Source organism: Oncorhynchus masou, chromosome 32 (assembly GCF_036934945.1).
Source record: "Oncorhynchus masou masou isolate Uvic2021 chromosome 32, UVic_Omas_1.1, whole genome shotgun sequence".
Classification (NCBI taxonomy): domain Eukaryota; kingdom Metazoa; phylum Chordata; class Actinopteri; order Salmoniformes; family Salmonidae; genus Oncorhynchus; species Oncorhynchus masou.
The window spans coordinates 52,251,822-52,269,391 of NC_088243.1; the positions used below are offsets into that span (position 1 = coordinate 52,251,822).

A 17,570-nucleotide genomic window follows, 5' to 3' on the forward strand; every position below is an offset into this window, starting at 1 on the left:
GGGGATCATATCTAAGGGCCAGAGTTTATCCCGGTCAGGTCAATTGGTCCGGAAACACTCAGGGCCTACATAAGCTACACATAAATATTGTAGCCTCTTTACTGTACTGTAATGTAAATCATATCCACACTAATTTGTGCTGTATTGTAAAATAGATGTAACTTTGTGTGATCATCTATCTGGTTGAGTTAAGATAACCGATCCCTATTGTGTGGATTTTGCTCTGTGGTCAGATGTTCTTTTTCTCTCCATTGTTTGCTTCGCCACAGCTAATTCCCCGACAGCTTACTGTGAGACAACACCAGACTAGTCCCACGAGGCTCCTAATCCTCCAAGGTAATGATGTTTAGGATCAATAAGCATCTTTTGATCACTAGCTATTTGACCCAGATAATAATGATATGGCAGATAGCCTGCTTATTAAATCAAAGACACAAGCAGGAGTTTGCATCAGATCAAACACCCAAACCATGAAACATTTAACCTCAAAAAGATTACTCCGATCACTCCGAGTCACATTAAAAGCATTGATCACTTCTGCTTGGAATATTTTTACACTTGAGGAATACTCTGCAAGTGTAAACAAGTACCAAGTTTTTTTAATCAAAATAATGAATTAAGAAGAGCTCTTTCTGTGGAGGCAATGCATTCTACTTTTGTTGTGGAGGTGCTGAGTTTGTTGTGGGCTGGATGCTGCTGCTACTTCACTCTGTTTGAGACCATGCAGTTCTCTCACACAATGGCCCTAAGTAATCACTTCAGATTTGTTTTATTTTGTGCCGTGTAATCTTGTCTATTATCTGTAGTTTGTGTTTACATTTGTAGGGTAATGACATTAAATACAGCTGATTCGGACTGCAATTTGAGGCTGTGGTGAGGAGCAATGAGCATAAGCTTTGTGTAATGGAGTTTGAGTGCTATGCCCAGCTGTCAAGTATCCAGTTCCCCCTAGTACCTGGAATGGCCTCATTACTATCTCATTCCACACAGGAGGCCTCCCCACAGACCAGTCCAACAGGAGACCAGGGGCCACTCTCACAAATGGAGATAAAGTCATTATTCGGGATAACTGGAGGGGTTGGAGAATCTGATTTTTTATTTATTTAATGTCACTTCTATAAGTTGATAAGGGCTTCATTTCCATGTCGACTCATCGAGGGTGATCGTCGTACCTCGCCTGAAGCAGGTGACCACAAAAATCTTAATAGCTTTGAATCAAAACTTTTGAAGAGATGTTGAGCTTTAGCAAAGTTTCTCTAGATGCCCAGAGCTTATAATCAACCATTGTCTAAATAATAGATCCGGGTAAAAAGTAGATAGAAGACCCACACACGATTCCAGAACATTGTTGGAAGCACAGGCAAGTAAGTAAAGTTGATCTATAAAGCAGTTGAACTTTATAGAAATGTTCGTGAGGAAAATCGCTTTCAAAAAGCACAATGTTACCTTTGTAGACATATTTGCGAGAAGTTGTCCTTTGTCCATTGCTGTGTTTTGATGTCTGTTGCAAGATGGTATCAAACAAGCACATACAGTAAGTATCCTGCTCTCCAGATCTCTGTGGATGTAAAATCCCAGCCTATCAGATTGTACAACCTGACAAAGACAGAAACATTTGTAACTGTTTCAAAGTATTCCCCCTGCCACTGCTAAAAATACAATAGAAACAGATTAGGTAACACCACAGGTCAAATTAATGTTGAATACTGTGTAAAACAATGAGCTGTATGCAGACACATTTTGTTTTGGAGCTAAGGCAGAGTGTGAGAAGAGATTGTGGTAATGTTGCATGTGGTAGGCTCGTCAGAGCTGTGTGTAATTTGAAAGTGCATTGAAACACAGTCACACTGTTCATTGCTGCTATTGCATGAGTTGACATACGTACAGATCCGGCATGATTCCACTTTGTAATACTCTCTCTCCTCAACGGCAGTCTTTAGCATCCTCTTGAGTGCAATTGTGTCAGAAATGTGTAGTCTAAATTAGCATAATTTTAGGTCTTTGGTTAGGTATGGTTGACCCTTCAAACACATTTTGCTCACATCTAAACGTGTGTCCTTGATTCTCAGTACAAAGTGTTCTATGCATTACATGTTCAAATGCTGTGTCCTTCGCCTGCGATCTTTGTGCATTTTATTTGAATACATTATAACATACGAGTTTCATTGCAGCTGATTTTAAATCTCTTGATCACATCACTATCGCGTACTAGTTCCTGTTGAAAACAAATGATAGTCCCACTAAGAGCAAACCAGTTGGGATGGCGTATCGCTGCAGAATGCTGTGGTAACCATGCTGGTTAAGTGTACCTTGAATTCTAAATATATCACTGACAGTGTTACCAGCAACGTCTAGGAGCGGCCGTTGTTGCTCCTAGACGTTTCCACTTCAAAATAACATCACTTATAGCAGGAAAAGGTGGCATCCTATGAAGGTGCCATGTTGAAAGTCACTGAGCTCTTCAGTAAGGCCATTTTTACTGCCAGTGTTTGTCTATGGAGATTGCATGGCTGTGTGTGCTCAATTTTTATACACTTGTAAGCAACGGGTGTGACTGAAATAGCCGGACCCGCTAATTTGAAGGGGTGTCCATATACTTTTATATATATTGTGTCTGAGGTTATTTTCTGCACATGCATCCTTTTTTCTACACCAAATCCACCACTGGTGTGCGTGGCCAAAGAGCATTTATCTTCCTGTCATCTGACCATTTTATTTTAACTTTACCTTTTTTTAACTAGGCAAGTCAGTTAAGAACAAATTCTTATTTTCAATGACGGCCTAGGAACAGTGGGTTACCTGCCTGTTCAGGGACAGAACGACAGATTTGTACCTTGTCAGCTCGGGGGGTTGAACTTGCAACCTTCCGGTTACTAGTCCAACGCTCTAACCACTAGGCTACCCTGCCGCCCCATAGCACTGGTTCCAATCGAAGTGCCAATGCCTTTAAGCAAAACTCCAGGCGTTTACATTTGTTGGTTGCTCACAAAGGTTTTTTTCTGGCAACCCTTCCAAAGAGCCTATTGGCATAGAACTAGCGTCTAATTGTAGATTTGGAGACGTGGTGACCTGAAGATGCGACCAAGTTCTGTAATTCTCCAACTTTGGCCCTTAGATTTTTCTGTGCCTCTGAACCATCTTCTCACTGTGCGTGGGGACAAGATACATTGTCGCCCTAAAAGTGGTAAGTGGTATATTTGTTTTTTTCGGCGTGGCTGCAGACTTTTCTGGACCTTTCTTCCTGACAGCTAAAGGTCCCGATGATTCTGCACATGTGCGGGATTCTTTACTTTACATACAGTCTCTTCTTTAGTCATAGAGAATAGGCTGCTCTGGCGAATGGTGCTCGTTTAATAAAGTTAGATCAAATCTGAAAACATTTCTGCAAGATCACATGATGATAGTATTCGACATAACAGAACAAATATAATAGCATAGTATAATGTTACTTTAAGAGAAAAAACACCACTTATTTTAGGATGATTAGGCGAAAGGTCATATTTTTTCCTCATGTGACCACAACCCAACAGCGCTCCCCACTATGCACAATATGTGCTTTGATTGAAACAAATCACAGGTGTGCTAAAGTTTGTTAACACCATTTGCTCAAAACTGTGCTCACTGTACATCATTTGAAAACAACACTGCACGTAACTAAGAAGATCTAAATGCATATTCCCATGAAACTGATAGAAATCAAATAGTTAGCAGGCAGATACTGGATGGATATTTCACCATGAAAAGTCATTCAATCGTTCACGATTGACAGTGAGAAATTTGAAGGGATGGTGACCACATAAATGTGTGCGTAAAGTAAGGGGTAAAGAAACATACGGATCTTTCCAGGGGGTGGCTAAACAGTGAGGTTACCTACATATCTGAAGCTTATGCCTTTTTCATGTTTTTTGTACCCATTGCCTGATTTTTTGAAGGTAAACAACCGTTTTGTCTCTTTTTTTGTTTGTGAGTTCCTTGCCAAATTTCATGGTGATGGATGACAAAAGGATTTTACATGTGTGTAAAGCCATGTAAGGCCACAATACAGTTCTTTAAACTGAGATTCATTTAAAAAGTATAATCTTAATGCAGATTTCATTTTGTTTGATTTTATTTATAAGAATCTTTAGGGGTGCCAATCATTTTGACATCTATCTATTTGAGAGGGAAAAAATGATATTACTCTCTACCTGAGCGATTGTATTAGTGTAAAACAATATTTTCAAAACAATTTGTATTATTTGTATTATTTATTTTATACTATTTCTTAATCAAGATAGTGAGAAAGTTGTAAAAAAAATAAAATAACGGCACCGAAGCACACACATCGCCACTCGCCAGTGACTTGATAAGCTGATTGTGTCCTGGCTGACTGATCAATGTGCCTGCTAGCTAATGATGTGAAGTTTGCAAACGATTAGTTATTTTTGAACAACTCTTTTTACAGACTCGAAAGTCATGATTTGTTTTTCTGACAGACTTGTTAATTTTAGTCGTTCAACTGACCAGCTGGCGGCAATGTGTCCTACAGTAGGATTGATATATCTCCTCCTGCTCAGCGGCAATACGATATTGTGCTTATCACTCTCACAGCAGTGAAGCAATAAGGTCCGCTAAGAGTCTTTCACAATCTAGTCCGATTCCGGCCACAACTAGACCTCTTTTCAAATGTATCAAGAAATAATCATATTTGTACAGTGCCTTGCGAAAGTATTCGGCCCCCTTGAACTTTGCGACCTTTTGCCACATTTCAGGCTTCAAACATAAAGATATAAAACTGTATTTTTTTTGTGAAGAATCAACAACAAGTGGGACACAATCATGAAGTGGAACGACATTTATTGGATATTTCAAACTTTTTTAACAAATCAAAAACTGAAAAATTGGGCGTGCAAAATTATTCAGCCCCTTTACTTTCAGTGCAGCAAACTCTCTCCAGAAGTTCAGTGAGGATCTCTGAATGATCCAATGTTGACCTAAATGACTAATGATGATAAATACAATCCACCTGTGTGTAATCAAGTCTCCGTTTAAATGCACCTGCACTGTGATAGTCTCAGAGGTCCGTTAAAAGCGCAGAGAGCATCATGAAGAACAAGGAACACACCAGGTAGGTCCGAGATACTGTTGTGAAGAAGTTTAAAGCCGGATTTGGATACAAAAAGATTTCCCAAGCTTTAAACATCCCAAGGAGCACTGTGCAAGTGATAATATTGAAATGGAAGGAGTATCAGACCACTGCAAATCTACCAAGACCTGGCCATCCCTCTAACCTTTCAGCTCATACAAGGAGAAGACTGATCAGAGATGCAGCCAAGAGGCCCATGATCACTCTGGATGAACTGCAGAGATCTACAGCTGAGGTGGGAGACTCTGTCCATAGGACAACAATCAGTCGTATATTGCACAAATCTGGCCATTATGGAAGTGGCAAGAAGAAAGCCATTTTTTAAAGATATCCATAAAAAGTGTCGTTTAAAGTTTGCCACAAGCCACCTGGGAGACACACCAAACATGTGGAAGAAGGTGCTCTGGTCAGATGAAACCAAAATTGAACTTTTTGGCAACAATGCAAAACGTTATGTTTGGTGTAAAAGCAACACATCTCATCACAATGAACACACCATCCCCCACTATCAAACATGGTGGTGGCAGCATCATGGTTTGGGCCTTCTTTTCTTCAGCAGGGACAGGGAAGATGGTTACAATTGATGGGAAGATGGATGGAGCCAAATACAGGACCATTCTAGAAGAAAACCTGATGGAGTCTGCAAAAGACCTGAGTCTGGGACGGAGATTTGTCTTCCAACAAGACAATGATCCAAAACATAAAGCAAAATCTACAATGGAATGGTTCAAAAATAAACATATCCAGGTGTTAGAATGGCCAAGTCAAAGTCCAGACCTGAATCCAATCGAGAATCTGTGGAAAGAACTAAAAACTGTTGTTCACAAATGCTCTCCATCCAACCTCACTGAGCTCGAGCTGTTTTGCAAGGAGGAATGGGAAAAAATTTCAGTTTCTCGATGTGCAAAACTGATAGAGACATACCCCAAGCGACTTACAGCTGTAATCGCAGCAAAAGGTGGCGCTACAAAGTATTAACTTAAGGGGGGCTGAATAATTTTGCACGCCCAATTTTTCAGTTTTTGATTTGTTAAAAAAGTTTGAAATGTCCAATAAATGTCGTTCCACTTCGTGATTGTGTCCCACTTGTTGTTGATTCTTCACAAAAAAATACAGTTTTATATCTTTATGTTTGAAGCCTGAAATGTGGCAAAAGGTCGCAAAGTTCAAGGGGGCCGAATACTTTCGCAAGGCACTGTATGCCTATCAATCAACAAATACACATTGTTTAAAGTAGACTTTTACAGGTCTCGGTCACAAATGACAGCTCCAATAAGCCTCCTATTGTGAACGAGAGGCTTGTAGAACCATGACTCTATCGAGTTTTTAGTGTTCATCGTTCGCTGGTAGGGGGTCCTGCAAGGTCTGTGCGTTACTGACTCAAATGAACGAAATGAGTCGAAAGGTTTGTTCTTTTAACTAAAGGAGTCGTGTAGCTTGTGCTGTATTTACGATAGTTTGACAGCTTGCAGGTAATGAAGTTATAGACATGTAATTGTTCTCAGAAATCAGTCCTGAGCGCACAGCCATACTTTCCCGACAAGATACATTTGTATGCAGTTACTCGTTTTTTTTCTTGAGAAATACTGCACTTTAGCTAGATGGAAAAATTGCACGATTATGACCTCCTCTGCAAAAACATCTACATTAATGACAGATTTCTTGATTTGTCTTCGATTCAATTCTATTTTTAGGAAGTGATAGTGGCTATGTTGTTGCTACGGTGGCTCTGGAGGGACAAACAACAGTAACTGCCAGGGCACGATATGTGAACATAAAACACCCACATCTAACAACACCCCCAAGACAACTCCCGTTTGGCTTCAGTCATGACGCTAGCATTTCTTAATGAGCAATCTTCAAAACAAGGCCAAATCAGTCTCTTCCTTGTTAATAGCCCATTGAAATCATTTTAAGTGCTTGCCTTTTTTCTCACAGTGACATCAGTCAATGCCTTGAGTTGTATTGCAGGGCAAAAAATCAATGCTTTTCCAGCTGTACGCGTATAGCTGCCTTTGAACGGCTGGAGGTGTGCTTTGAGATATCCGATATTGTTTGACCACTTCACTTACGTAATAAGCATTTGTGACAACACACTTACTGCCATGTTTTGTCATGTTTTCAGAAGACCAATCGAAAACATCACACATGTTACTACTCTGAAGGAACATTTCACACCCTGCTCCAGTAGTGTTATTTCCAATGCAAATTTGACTCTGAATCCATTTAAACTACATGAAAGCTCAGCATTTCCCTCTGTAGTGCATTAGCAAAGTGGATACAAACACACACAAGTCAAGTATACTGAATATTGCAACAGGGGCTCTGAAAATTCATGAGGGGAAACGGACAGAGTGTAAAATTGTGCAGCCGGGGGGAAAATTATTTTTAAGATCTTTAAGATTACCGTAATATTTAAGAATTTTACCCCACATTTAAAAGCAAACCAAGCTAAGTACTTGTCAGGGAGAGGAAGGATCATCTCAGGGTTGCTTACTTTCAAGATCCAGAGCAGAATTCTGCTTAGGAATATGCAGATGTGAAGTTTCAAACTGCAGTGGTAAATAAAGAGTTGACTGTGTTGATATGTACAGAACATTCCCATACCATAGCCACACTGTGTTGACATGTACAGAACATTCCCATACCATAGCCACACTGTGTTGACATGTACAGAACATTCCCATACCATAGCCACACTGTGTTGACATGTACAGAACATTCCCATACCATAGCCACACTGTGTTGACATGTACAGAACATTCCCATACCATAGCCACACTGTTGACATGTACAGAACATTACAGAACATTAGCCCATACCATAGCCACACTGTGTTGACATGTACAGAACATTCCCATACCATAGCCACACTGTGTTGACATGTACAGAACATTCCCATACCATAGCCACACTGTTGACATGTACAGAACATTCCCATACCATAGCCACACTGTTGACATGTACAGAACATTCCCATACCATAGCCACACTGTTGACATGTACAGAACATTCCCATACCATAGCCACACTGTGTTGACATGTACAGAACATTCCCATACCATAGCCACACTGTTGACATGTACAGAACATTCCCATACCATAGCCACACTGTGTTGACATGTACAGAACATTCCCATACCATAGCCACACTGTTGACATGTACAGAACATTCCCATACCATAGCCACACTGTGTTGACATGTACAGAACATTCCCATACCATAGCCACACTGTGTTGACATGTACAGAACATTCCCATACCATAGCCACACTGTGTTGACATGTACAGAACATTCCCATACCATAGTGTTGACATGTACAGAACATTCCCATACCATAGCCACACTGTTGACATGTACAGAACATTCCCATACCATAGCCACACTGTTGACATGTACAGAACATTCCCATACCATAGCCACACTGTGTTGACATGTACAGAACATTCCCATACCATAGCCACTCTGTTGACATGTACAGAACATTCCCATACCATAGCCACACTGTTGACATGTACAGAACATTCCCATACCATAGCCACACTGTGTTGACATGTACAGAACATTCCCATACCATAGCCACACTGTGTTGACATGTACAGAACATTCCCATACCATAGCCACACTGTTGACATGTACAGAACATTCCCATTCCCATAACATTCCCATACCATAGCCACACTGTGTTGACATGTACAGAACATTCCCATACCATAGCCACACTGTGTTGACATGTACAGAACATTCCCATACCATAGCCACACTGTGTTGACATGTACAGAACATTCCCATACCATAGCCACACTGTGTTGACATGTACAGAACATTCCCATACCATAGCCACACTGTGTTGACATGTACAGAACATTCCCATACCATAGCCACACTGTGTTGACATGTACAGAACATTCCCATACCATAGCCACATGACATGCAGAACACACTGTGTTGACATGTACAGAACATTCCCATACCATAGCCACACTGTGTTGACATGTACAGAACATTCCCATACCATAGCCACACTGTGTTGACATGTACAGAACATTCCCATACCATAGCCACACTGTGTTGACATGTACAGAACATTCCCATACCATAGCCACATGACATGTACAGAACATTCCCATACCATAGCCACACTGTGTTGACATGTACAGAACATTCCCATACCATAGCCACACTGTGTTGATATGTACAGAACATTCCCATACCATAGCCACACTGTGTTTGATGTGTTCCCTTTGAGGAGTATTATCAATAAGGCCTAAGCATGGCAGCATACAAAATGTTAATACTTAATTTGTGTGTCCAAGTGAGTGTTATCTCTCTCTCTCTCTGTGGAGAGAGGGCCCCTGAGCTGAGGGGGCTGCTCTCTCAGGAGCAAGGTGGTGCCGCAGATAGGGGTCCGGCCGTAGGTGACCTACAGGGACTGCAAAGGGGCCGGGAAGGGTCGGCACCCATCGAGGGTGGTCCTGCCGGGTGGAGAATATTAAGTGGCTGTGGGTCTGCAGGCGTGTGGGCTCTCTCTGGCTCCTTGCTTGACAAGAATGATAGCTTTCATTTGCATGCTAAAGCTCCAGCTGTCCCCCCAAGATGGATGAGGGGTCCCAGCTTCATCCCTCACTCCCGCTACCGCCGCTCCTCATACAATGGAGTGAAAATTAAGTGGGGGCCAAAAAGATAAAAATGTTCATAACATACAATTTTCTTCTCTCTCCTTGAATTGAAGGTTGCTCTGAGGGTTTTGGCCCCTTTTCTCCCGGTGAATGGGCAGAGTAAACTGTGCACTGCCAGATATGCAGAACAAACTAACCTCATTGCTGTTTATATCATTAGTGTTTGTGTATACAGTGAATGCAGTGTCAATATTTTTGCTGACTCTGCACATTATATTCATTATGACCATTTTTATGTACAAGGCAACTGCAATTTGAACTTTTCACGCAGCAAGTTTGCCTTGTATTGTACAAGGATTACATTAGTAGCTTATATTCTGACCGTTAGAAATGGCTTGAAAAGTTCCGAATTATTCTTTTTAACAAGTTGGTTTCTTTATGTTGGCTTTAATGCTCTAGAAAAATAGATTATGCAGCTAAATACAAAGGAAACAAGCATTTTAAAACTCACAGATATAATGAGCATGTCAGGCAGTTCTAGCACCAATACAGTTCTATCCAAGTGTGTCTCTCAAACTGTAAACATGAAAGCTTGCTGCTGCGATGTTTCCCTTCAAATATAGCTAGCCCTATACCACAAAGTTCTCTCACTCATGTGTGCACCCAGCTTTTAAATACTGTGTTGGCTTTAATTTACCTTTGTCAGGATATTCTAAAGCACGGAAACCACTTCACTACTCTTAACTAAACTCCAGGAGATCAAATACTTTCAGTGTTTTTAGAGCATATCTCTAGATGATTTTATGTAATTAATCTACCGAGTTTTTACATGATCAAAGTGGCCCACGATTATTCAGCTCACTTCTGTATCCCACACTCTGCTAACTGTCCTGGTAATACAAGTCTCTTGAGGTCTGAAGTGGTTCTAATTTACACATTTCCCCTTTCTAGTGTCCTCAAACTGAAATTGTGTGTGTGTGTGTACGTGTGTGTGTACGTGTGTACGTGTGTGTGCGTGTGTGTGTGTGTGTGTGTGTGTGTGTGTGTGTGTGTGCGTGCATCTGCATTTTAGAATGATACAACTCAGCACTCCTCAGCAAATTGCTGGTGTTCCCACAAGCTAACTGATTAGAGTATATAATATAATGATATTTGTAAATGATGTTTGTGGAAGAGTTTTGACGGCACTGAAACAGCTACATTCTATTTGCATGGATTACTGATCCTCTCAACATCGCTCAGTATGAGAAGCTGTGTAATCACCTACACAACAATATGTTTATTTTCTCCCTACTGTCTGTCCTGTCTCTCAATGTGTGCTTGTTCTTTTACAGCTCTCCTCACAACCAGACCCCCGAAGGTCCTGTTCCCCACTGAGAGACAGGCCAGTGTTATAGATGTCCAACCGGGTAAGTCTTCCCCATGGGAGCCAGTGCTAACGGTCTCCTCTCCATAGAGCAGACAAGTGTAATTATAGACTGCAATAGTCAGGGGCTCCTTGCTGCTTTCTCTCCAACCGGGCTGGCCTGTTCTTCAAAATGCATTTTACTGCAGTGCCTTTTGGATGGGGATATATTGCTATTGCTGTGTCAATATATAGTTTTGGAGCTCTGTTTGTTGGAATGTCCTCTACTGTAAAGCAGCAGAGTGATCACCAACACTGCATTCTAATGCCTGAGTCAACCCCATTAAAAAGTGTTGCTGCAATCAGCCAAATATGCCTGAGGGGGCATTTGCAATACATACATCTGGGGGCTAAGAGAAAGTATAACACACAAGGCAGGCAAATGTTCAGAGAGATCAAAACAGAACACAGCATTACCACTGGCATGCAGTATTCCCCTGACCCTTGTTTCCATATTTAATTATGAGCTTGTTCTAACCTGGGGGAGGTGCCCAGCCGTAGCCTCTCATCTCATTCTCCTGCACCTTGTACAATGTAGGCTAGAACCATTTAATAAAAGGGCCAAAATCCACTGTTATCAGCATGAAACAACACAATTCTTTCAAATCTGTGTCCATACAATGATTGTGTCAAAATGACACTTAATTTAAAACATTTTACCGGAACGTTTCAACCACATATTCATACTACAATGTGCTTTCGGCACTTACCATGTAAAAAGCCCTGCCTGCGAGATATACAAACACTCTTCAAATCTTATTCTGGAGCTCAAGACCAGTTGACAATAACAAAACAAGTGCGAGGAAGGCATATTTAAGCTGTCAAGTTGGGGTAAATTATAGGCCATTATTCCACATGCATCAACACAGAGACTGGGAGGAGACAGCTGAAGAGATGGAGTTTCTGAGCTCCTGCAGAGCCAAGGAGATGCCGTTGTCTTCTTCTTCTACTCCTCCTCCTTCCTCTTCTTCACTGTTCAGTATTTAAATAATACACTTCACCTAACAACTGGCTCCGATATGATGGGTTGGCTTAGCACTCTACTACCTTGTGCAGTGTTCACATTCAGTTCTGCCATATTGTGAACACTATTCAGTTCTACTACATTGTTGCATGTAATTTTACGGTTTCCATGAGAAGTTACTTCATTTGGACTTTTGTTAGCCTTGCTTTACAGATACAGTAATTGTATACTCTGCTCTAGGCCAAGGTGTTCTGTGGGTGATTGGCACTTGGTACACCAATTACCCTCAATGTTCAGTCATCTTGCTAGACGAAAACAGGCTGAATCCAAGCTGTTTTACAAATGATGTGTATTTTTCCCAGTTTAAGAACAACCCTGTTACCCAATCAGTGCATAATAGATTTCTGGATAACACACAAACTGGACCTTATTTGCCTTGCTTTACAACCCCAGGACATTTATTGCAGTTCTTCCTATGGAATAAATATCTTTACTGCTTTGCCATTCTCAATCGTTACCTTTCTCTGCGCGGTTATTATATTTCTGATAGGATGAAGAGTCGGGCAGCCCCAACCCAATTAAACTTAATAGAGTGAGCAGTCTGTATAACACAGCATAAATCTCTCTCATCCAGCAAGCCCCCTGCGCCCTACAATGGATGTCACACCTTCTGTCACAGGCATTGCATCCATGCGCATCAGGATTTATCGAGTGCCTGGGCGTCTGGAGAAAGAACCCCTAACTACGCCTGATACAGGGGGGGAAACATCTCTGGCAGGGTGTGTGTGGTGGCCCTTTTCTCCAAAGGCTTTGCCGTATGAGTGAACGCACTGTATGTTAAGAATTGTTCGTAAAGTGTAAACACCACTTCCTCCTACAATATTGTCAATTTCTCTTATGTTGTTGTTGTTTTTTTCATCAACAGCAATGGGTACAAGGATTTCATATCGACGTTATGTATTTGATATGAAAAAAAGGCCTTTTTATGTTAAGATGTTTGTTTGAATGATGATTAGATAGGGAATAGGGAATGGTCTGGGCTGCTTGAAGGAGAGAAAGTATAAACCTTGGGTGTTGCTAAAGTAATGTCTTTCTCAAGGATCCATTCTCCCTCTGAAGCTAAGGAACTGGTCATTTGTACTGAAATAGGCACCCTAATAACAAAAAGATATTTACAGCTTTGTGAGCCATGACTATACCCAGTATTGTTGTCATTGTTGCTTTATCTGCAACAACAAAAAAGTAGGAAGAGTGACACTATCTCGAACTGACACACAGTTTTGTTATACTCATACACAACAAATATTTAGAGTGTTGAAATGAACAAAAGCTGGAATAAATATAATGTAGATTTGATCAACCTTTCCTTACCATTACTCCTTGTAATCCACATAAAATATTTATGATGTGAATGTGAATATGCTTATGGCTCAAGAGACCGAACAGATTGAGTTAAGTCCTTCTATATGATATCCAATCCGCATCTCATCAAATTAAATGTGAGCTGTTAACTGCTCCTCCTCAAATGAGCAAAACAGCAGCGTCCCCTGAAAAAGGAAAGGGCTCCTTGACAAGAACCTGTAGCCCCACAAAATTGGTAATTAATTGTTGTGCGGCAGGCACTGTGGTGAGTTCTGGAGGCTGGACCATTAGGCCACAGCTGTCAGTGTTTATTAGCTGAGGAGACGCTAAGTGCAGAGAAGATTTAATAGCTCCATGGAAATCAGCTCCCCCGTACCCTTTACACGAGAAGGGCCTATTATTAGCCACAGGGCGCCTGATTAGCCGCCGGAGCATCTGAGAGGAGTGACACGATAAAGGAGAGGACCAAGGAGAGGAGAGCGTTGCGCCGCTGTGTCTCTGCTCTGTCTGTGGTTCTGCCTACTCTTCATGGACAGCCCCACGCCACGAAGGCTTTTCCAGCAGAGGAGGAGGAGAGGAGAGGCCATATTAAGACAGAACGCCTGAGAGTACACTGAGGCTCCTGGCTAGATGGATACACTGCAGGAGGAGGGTGGGGGGGTATTGTTAGCACAATGTTCCAGGAAAGCACATTATTCATCTCAAAAAGTGCCTATTTTTTTGTGCATTAATGTCATATCAAAATCCTCATACTGTATATAGATGTAGGATCTTAATTTGACCAGTTTCTCAGAGCAGGAAAAAAGATTTATCCTGCAGCAACAGGAAATGTGAATTATTGTGTGGATTAAAATGAATGGACCTTTTTGTAGGGGCTGATACATTTTTAGTTAAGGCAAATCAAGTCAAATAAAATAAAAGTGCAAATTACAAACTTTAGAAGCATTTTTAAACTTAGAATACATTACAAGTTTGCATTTCCTGCAACAACAGGATGATAAAATGAAGATCCTACATCTGTAGTTTGTCTCGACCTCAGGTGTGCAATAACCCAAAATGGCAGACCATAAATACCACTGTTGAATGAACGCCACATTCCCACATATTCACCTTGATCTAATCACAGGGTCGGTGACAAACGGGCAGTGTCATCCTCACGTAGGCCAATCCAATTATGTGAATGCATTCAGTTCCCCCACAGTGCACCAAGCATGGCTCCAGCATCTCCTGCTTCTGCTTGGCTCTTCAGTTTCTTGGAATTTGTGACACATAGGAAGACAAATATGTCTCTGTAATGCGGAGGGGTGGATTGGCACTCCATCAGTGTCTGGGTATTTATGCTTGATATAAATATCCAGAGAGTGACAGGAAACAGAGTTGGAGGCCCATCCCGTTGAGCGCAGAGAGAGCTGGGTGTCAGAATGATAGAGTAACGGCAGAGCGATTGCGCTCTGTGTAGGAACATATCTCTCTCACTATAATTTGTCATCAGAGTTGGTTGCAAGACTCATAAATATGTTAATTAGCTGTGTTTGCAACCTTGAGTGAGGGAGAGAGGGGGAGAGTAAGAGGAGGAGAGGAGTCAGTGGGGTGGGGTACAGAATCCCGCTGTGTGTTGTGTGTATCTGATAACTACAGAATCCAGTTGTAATACTTAACATTGATCAACCGCAGGGTATTATGGCAGTAGGAATAGCTTTGTCTTCAGCTTATTGTTTTATGATGTGTTTGCTGTGTGTTTATTCCCATGCTTACACTGTACGCCCCATACAGTATGTGGTACACATTTATAAAGGTCTTAGCTTCTGGCAGTAGGTCATTCTACCTCTTCTTGGAGCTGAAGTACATTAACAGAGCCTAATATTAAGAAACATTAATTCCTTTGACACAACTCTCAGAATAAAAAGCAAGCTAATTCGTGATGGTTTATTAGAGCAATGATGTACTTTTAATGCCAGGTTACCTTTGAAGTTGCTATATATGGCATATTTACTTTATTTGTTTCAAACAATGTGTATAGTACACAGTAGTATAAGATTTACAGTACCAATCAAAAGTTTGGACACACCTACTCATTCAAGGGTTTTTCTTTATTTTTACTATTTTCTACATTGTAGAATAATAGTGAAAACGTCAAAACTATGAAATAACACATTTGGAATCATGTAGTATCCAAAAAAAGTGTTATACAAATCCAAATATATTTTTGATTTCAGATTCTTTAAAGTAGCCACCCTTTGCCTTGATGACAGTGTTGCACACTCTTGGAAATCTGTCAACCGGCTTCACCTGGAATGTTTTTCCAAAAGTCTTGAAGGAGTTCCCACATATGCTGAGCACTTGTTGGCTGCTTTTCCTTCACTCTGTGGTCGAACTAATCCCTAACCATCTCAATTGGGTTGAGGTCAGGTGATTGTGGAGGCCAGGTCATCTGATGCAGCACTCCATCACTCCTTAAATTCTAAATAAATTACTGACAGTGTCACCAGCATAGCACCCCCACACCTTCTCATACGTCCACCTACTCTGCGTCTCACAAAGACACGCCGGTTGGAACCAAAAATCTCAAATTAGGACTCATCAGACCCAAGAACAGATTTTCACCGGTCTAATGTCCATTGCCCGTGTTTCTTGGTCCAAGCAAGTCTCTTCTTCGTATTGGTATCATTTGGTAGCGGTTTCTTTACAGCAATTCAACCATGAAGGCCTGATTCACACAGTCTCCTCTGAACAGTTGATGTTGGGATGTGTCTGTTACTTGAACTCTGTGAAGCATTTATTTGGGCTGCAATTTCTGAGGCTGGTACCTCTAATGAACTTATCCTCTGCAGTAGAGGTAACTCTGGGTCTTCCTTTCCTGTCGCGGTTCTCATGAGAGCCAGTTTCATCAGAACGCTTGATGGTTATTGCGACTGCACTTGAAGAAACTTTCAAAGTTCTTAGAATTTTCCGGATTGACTGACCTTCTCTTCTTAAATTAATGGACTGTCGTTTCTCTTTGCTTATTTGAGCTGTTCTTGCCATGATATGGACTTGGTATTTTCCGAAATAGGGCTATCTTCTGTATACCACCCCTACCTTGTCACAACATAACTGATTAGCTCAAACGCATTAAGAAGGAAAGAAATTCCACAAATTAACTTTTAATAAGGCACACACCTGTTAATTGAAATGCATTCCAAAGCTGTCATCAAGGCAAATGGTGGCTTCTTTGAAGAATGTCAAATATAACATGTATTTTTATTTGTTTTACACTTTTTTGATTACTACATGATTCCATATGTGTTGTTTCATAGTTTTGATGTCTTCACTATTATTCTACATTGTAGAAAATAGTAAAAATAAAGATAAACCCTGGAATGAGTTGGTGTGTCCAAACGTTTGACTGGTACTGTATATCAAATATGTATGAGTATAAAACAAGCCAAGAAAGAACAAAGACAGTGATCATCATGCACGTTTCATTCCAAAATCCACATTTGCAATTTCCGTTCTGCCATTTCGCTGATCCTTTTGTTCTGTTTTGTTCTCAATTTTTATGTCATTCTGTTTCCCAAAATATACTTGCCAATAAAACTGTCACTTGTGATTGTTTCAGAAAGGTCTGCAGATTTTTTTGTTTACAATAACAAGGTAGGAAGGCAGGGGGAATGACCAACTGGATATCACAGTGTCATTCTAATTGCAGGGGGAATATTTCTTGATCTTTTTATAATTAAAGATTGCCAATCTGGTGTACAAAAACCCAAGGAGGTCCCATTCCTCATGACTCGTTACTAGTCAGTCAAAGATTAACTAGACATGGCAGTTTGCTAACATTGATCAAATGAAATATGATAGTCCTCAAAATATAGAGCAGATAGCCTACTGGCCATGATCATTGCCCATAATGGTTGAGTGTGAACCTCAAACTCGCAAATGAACCTCAAACCTCGTTTCAGTCAGAATGAACTTCCTTTTCGTCCATAATTAAGCCACTGCCTTCAGAGCCTTGATAAAGACAGTAATTACCCTGTTAACATCAGAAAAACAGAATTATTTGGTATCCTATATAAATGTTTTTCTCCTGGTTGCTAGACCACATCGCCAGGCTA

At 40.9% G+C, this 17,570-nt stretch overlaps 1 protein-coding gene across 1 annotated transcript in view; it reads left to right on the plus strand.

The window, feature by feature from the left end:
* LOC135527019 (X-linked interleukin-1 receptor accessory protein-like 2) overlaps positions 1 to 17,570 on the plus strand; it is a 277,568-nt gene that overhangs the window by 208,983 nt on the left and 51,015 nt on the right. The window contains exon 5 of the mRNA XM_064955683.1: positions 11,080 to 11,154. Coding sequence (XP_064811755.1) covers positions 11,080 to 11,154 — 75 coding nt within the window. The remainder of the gene's footprint in view (positions 1 to 11,079; positions 11,155 to 17,570) is intronic.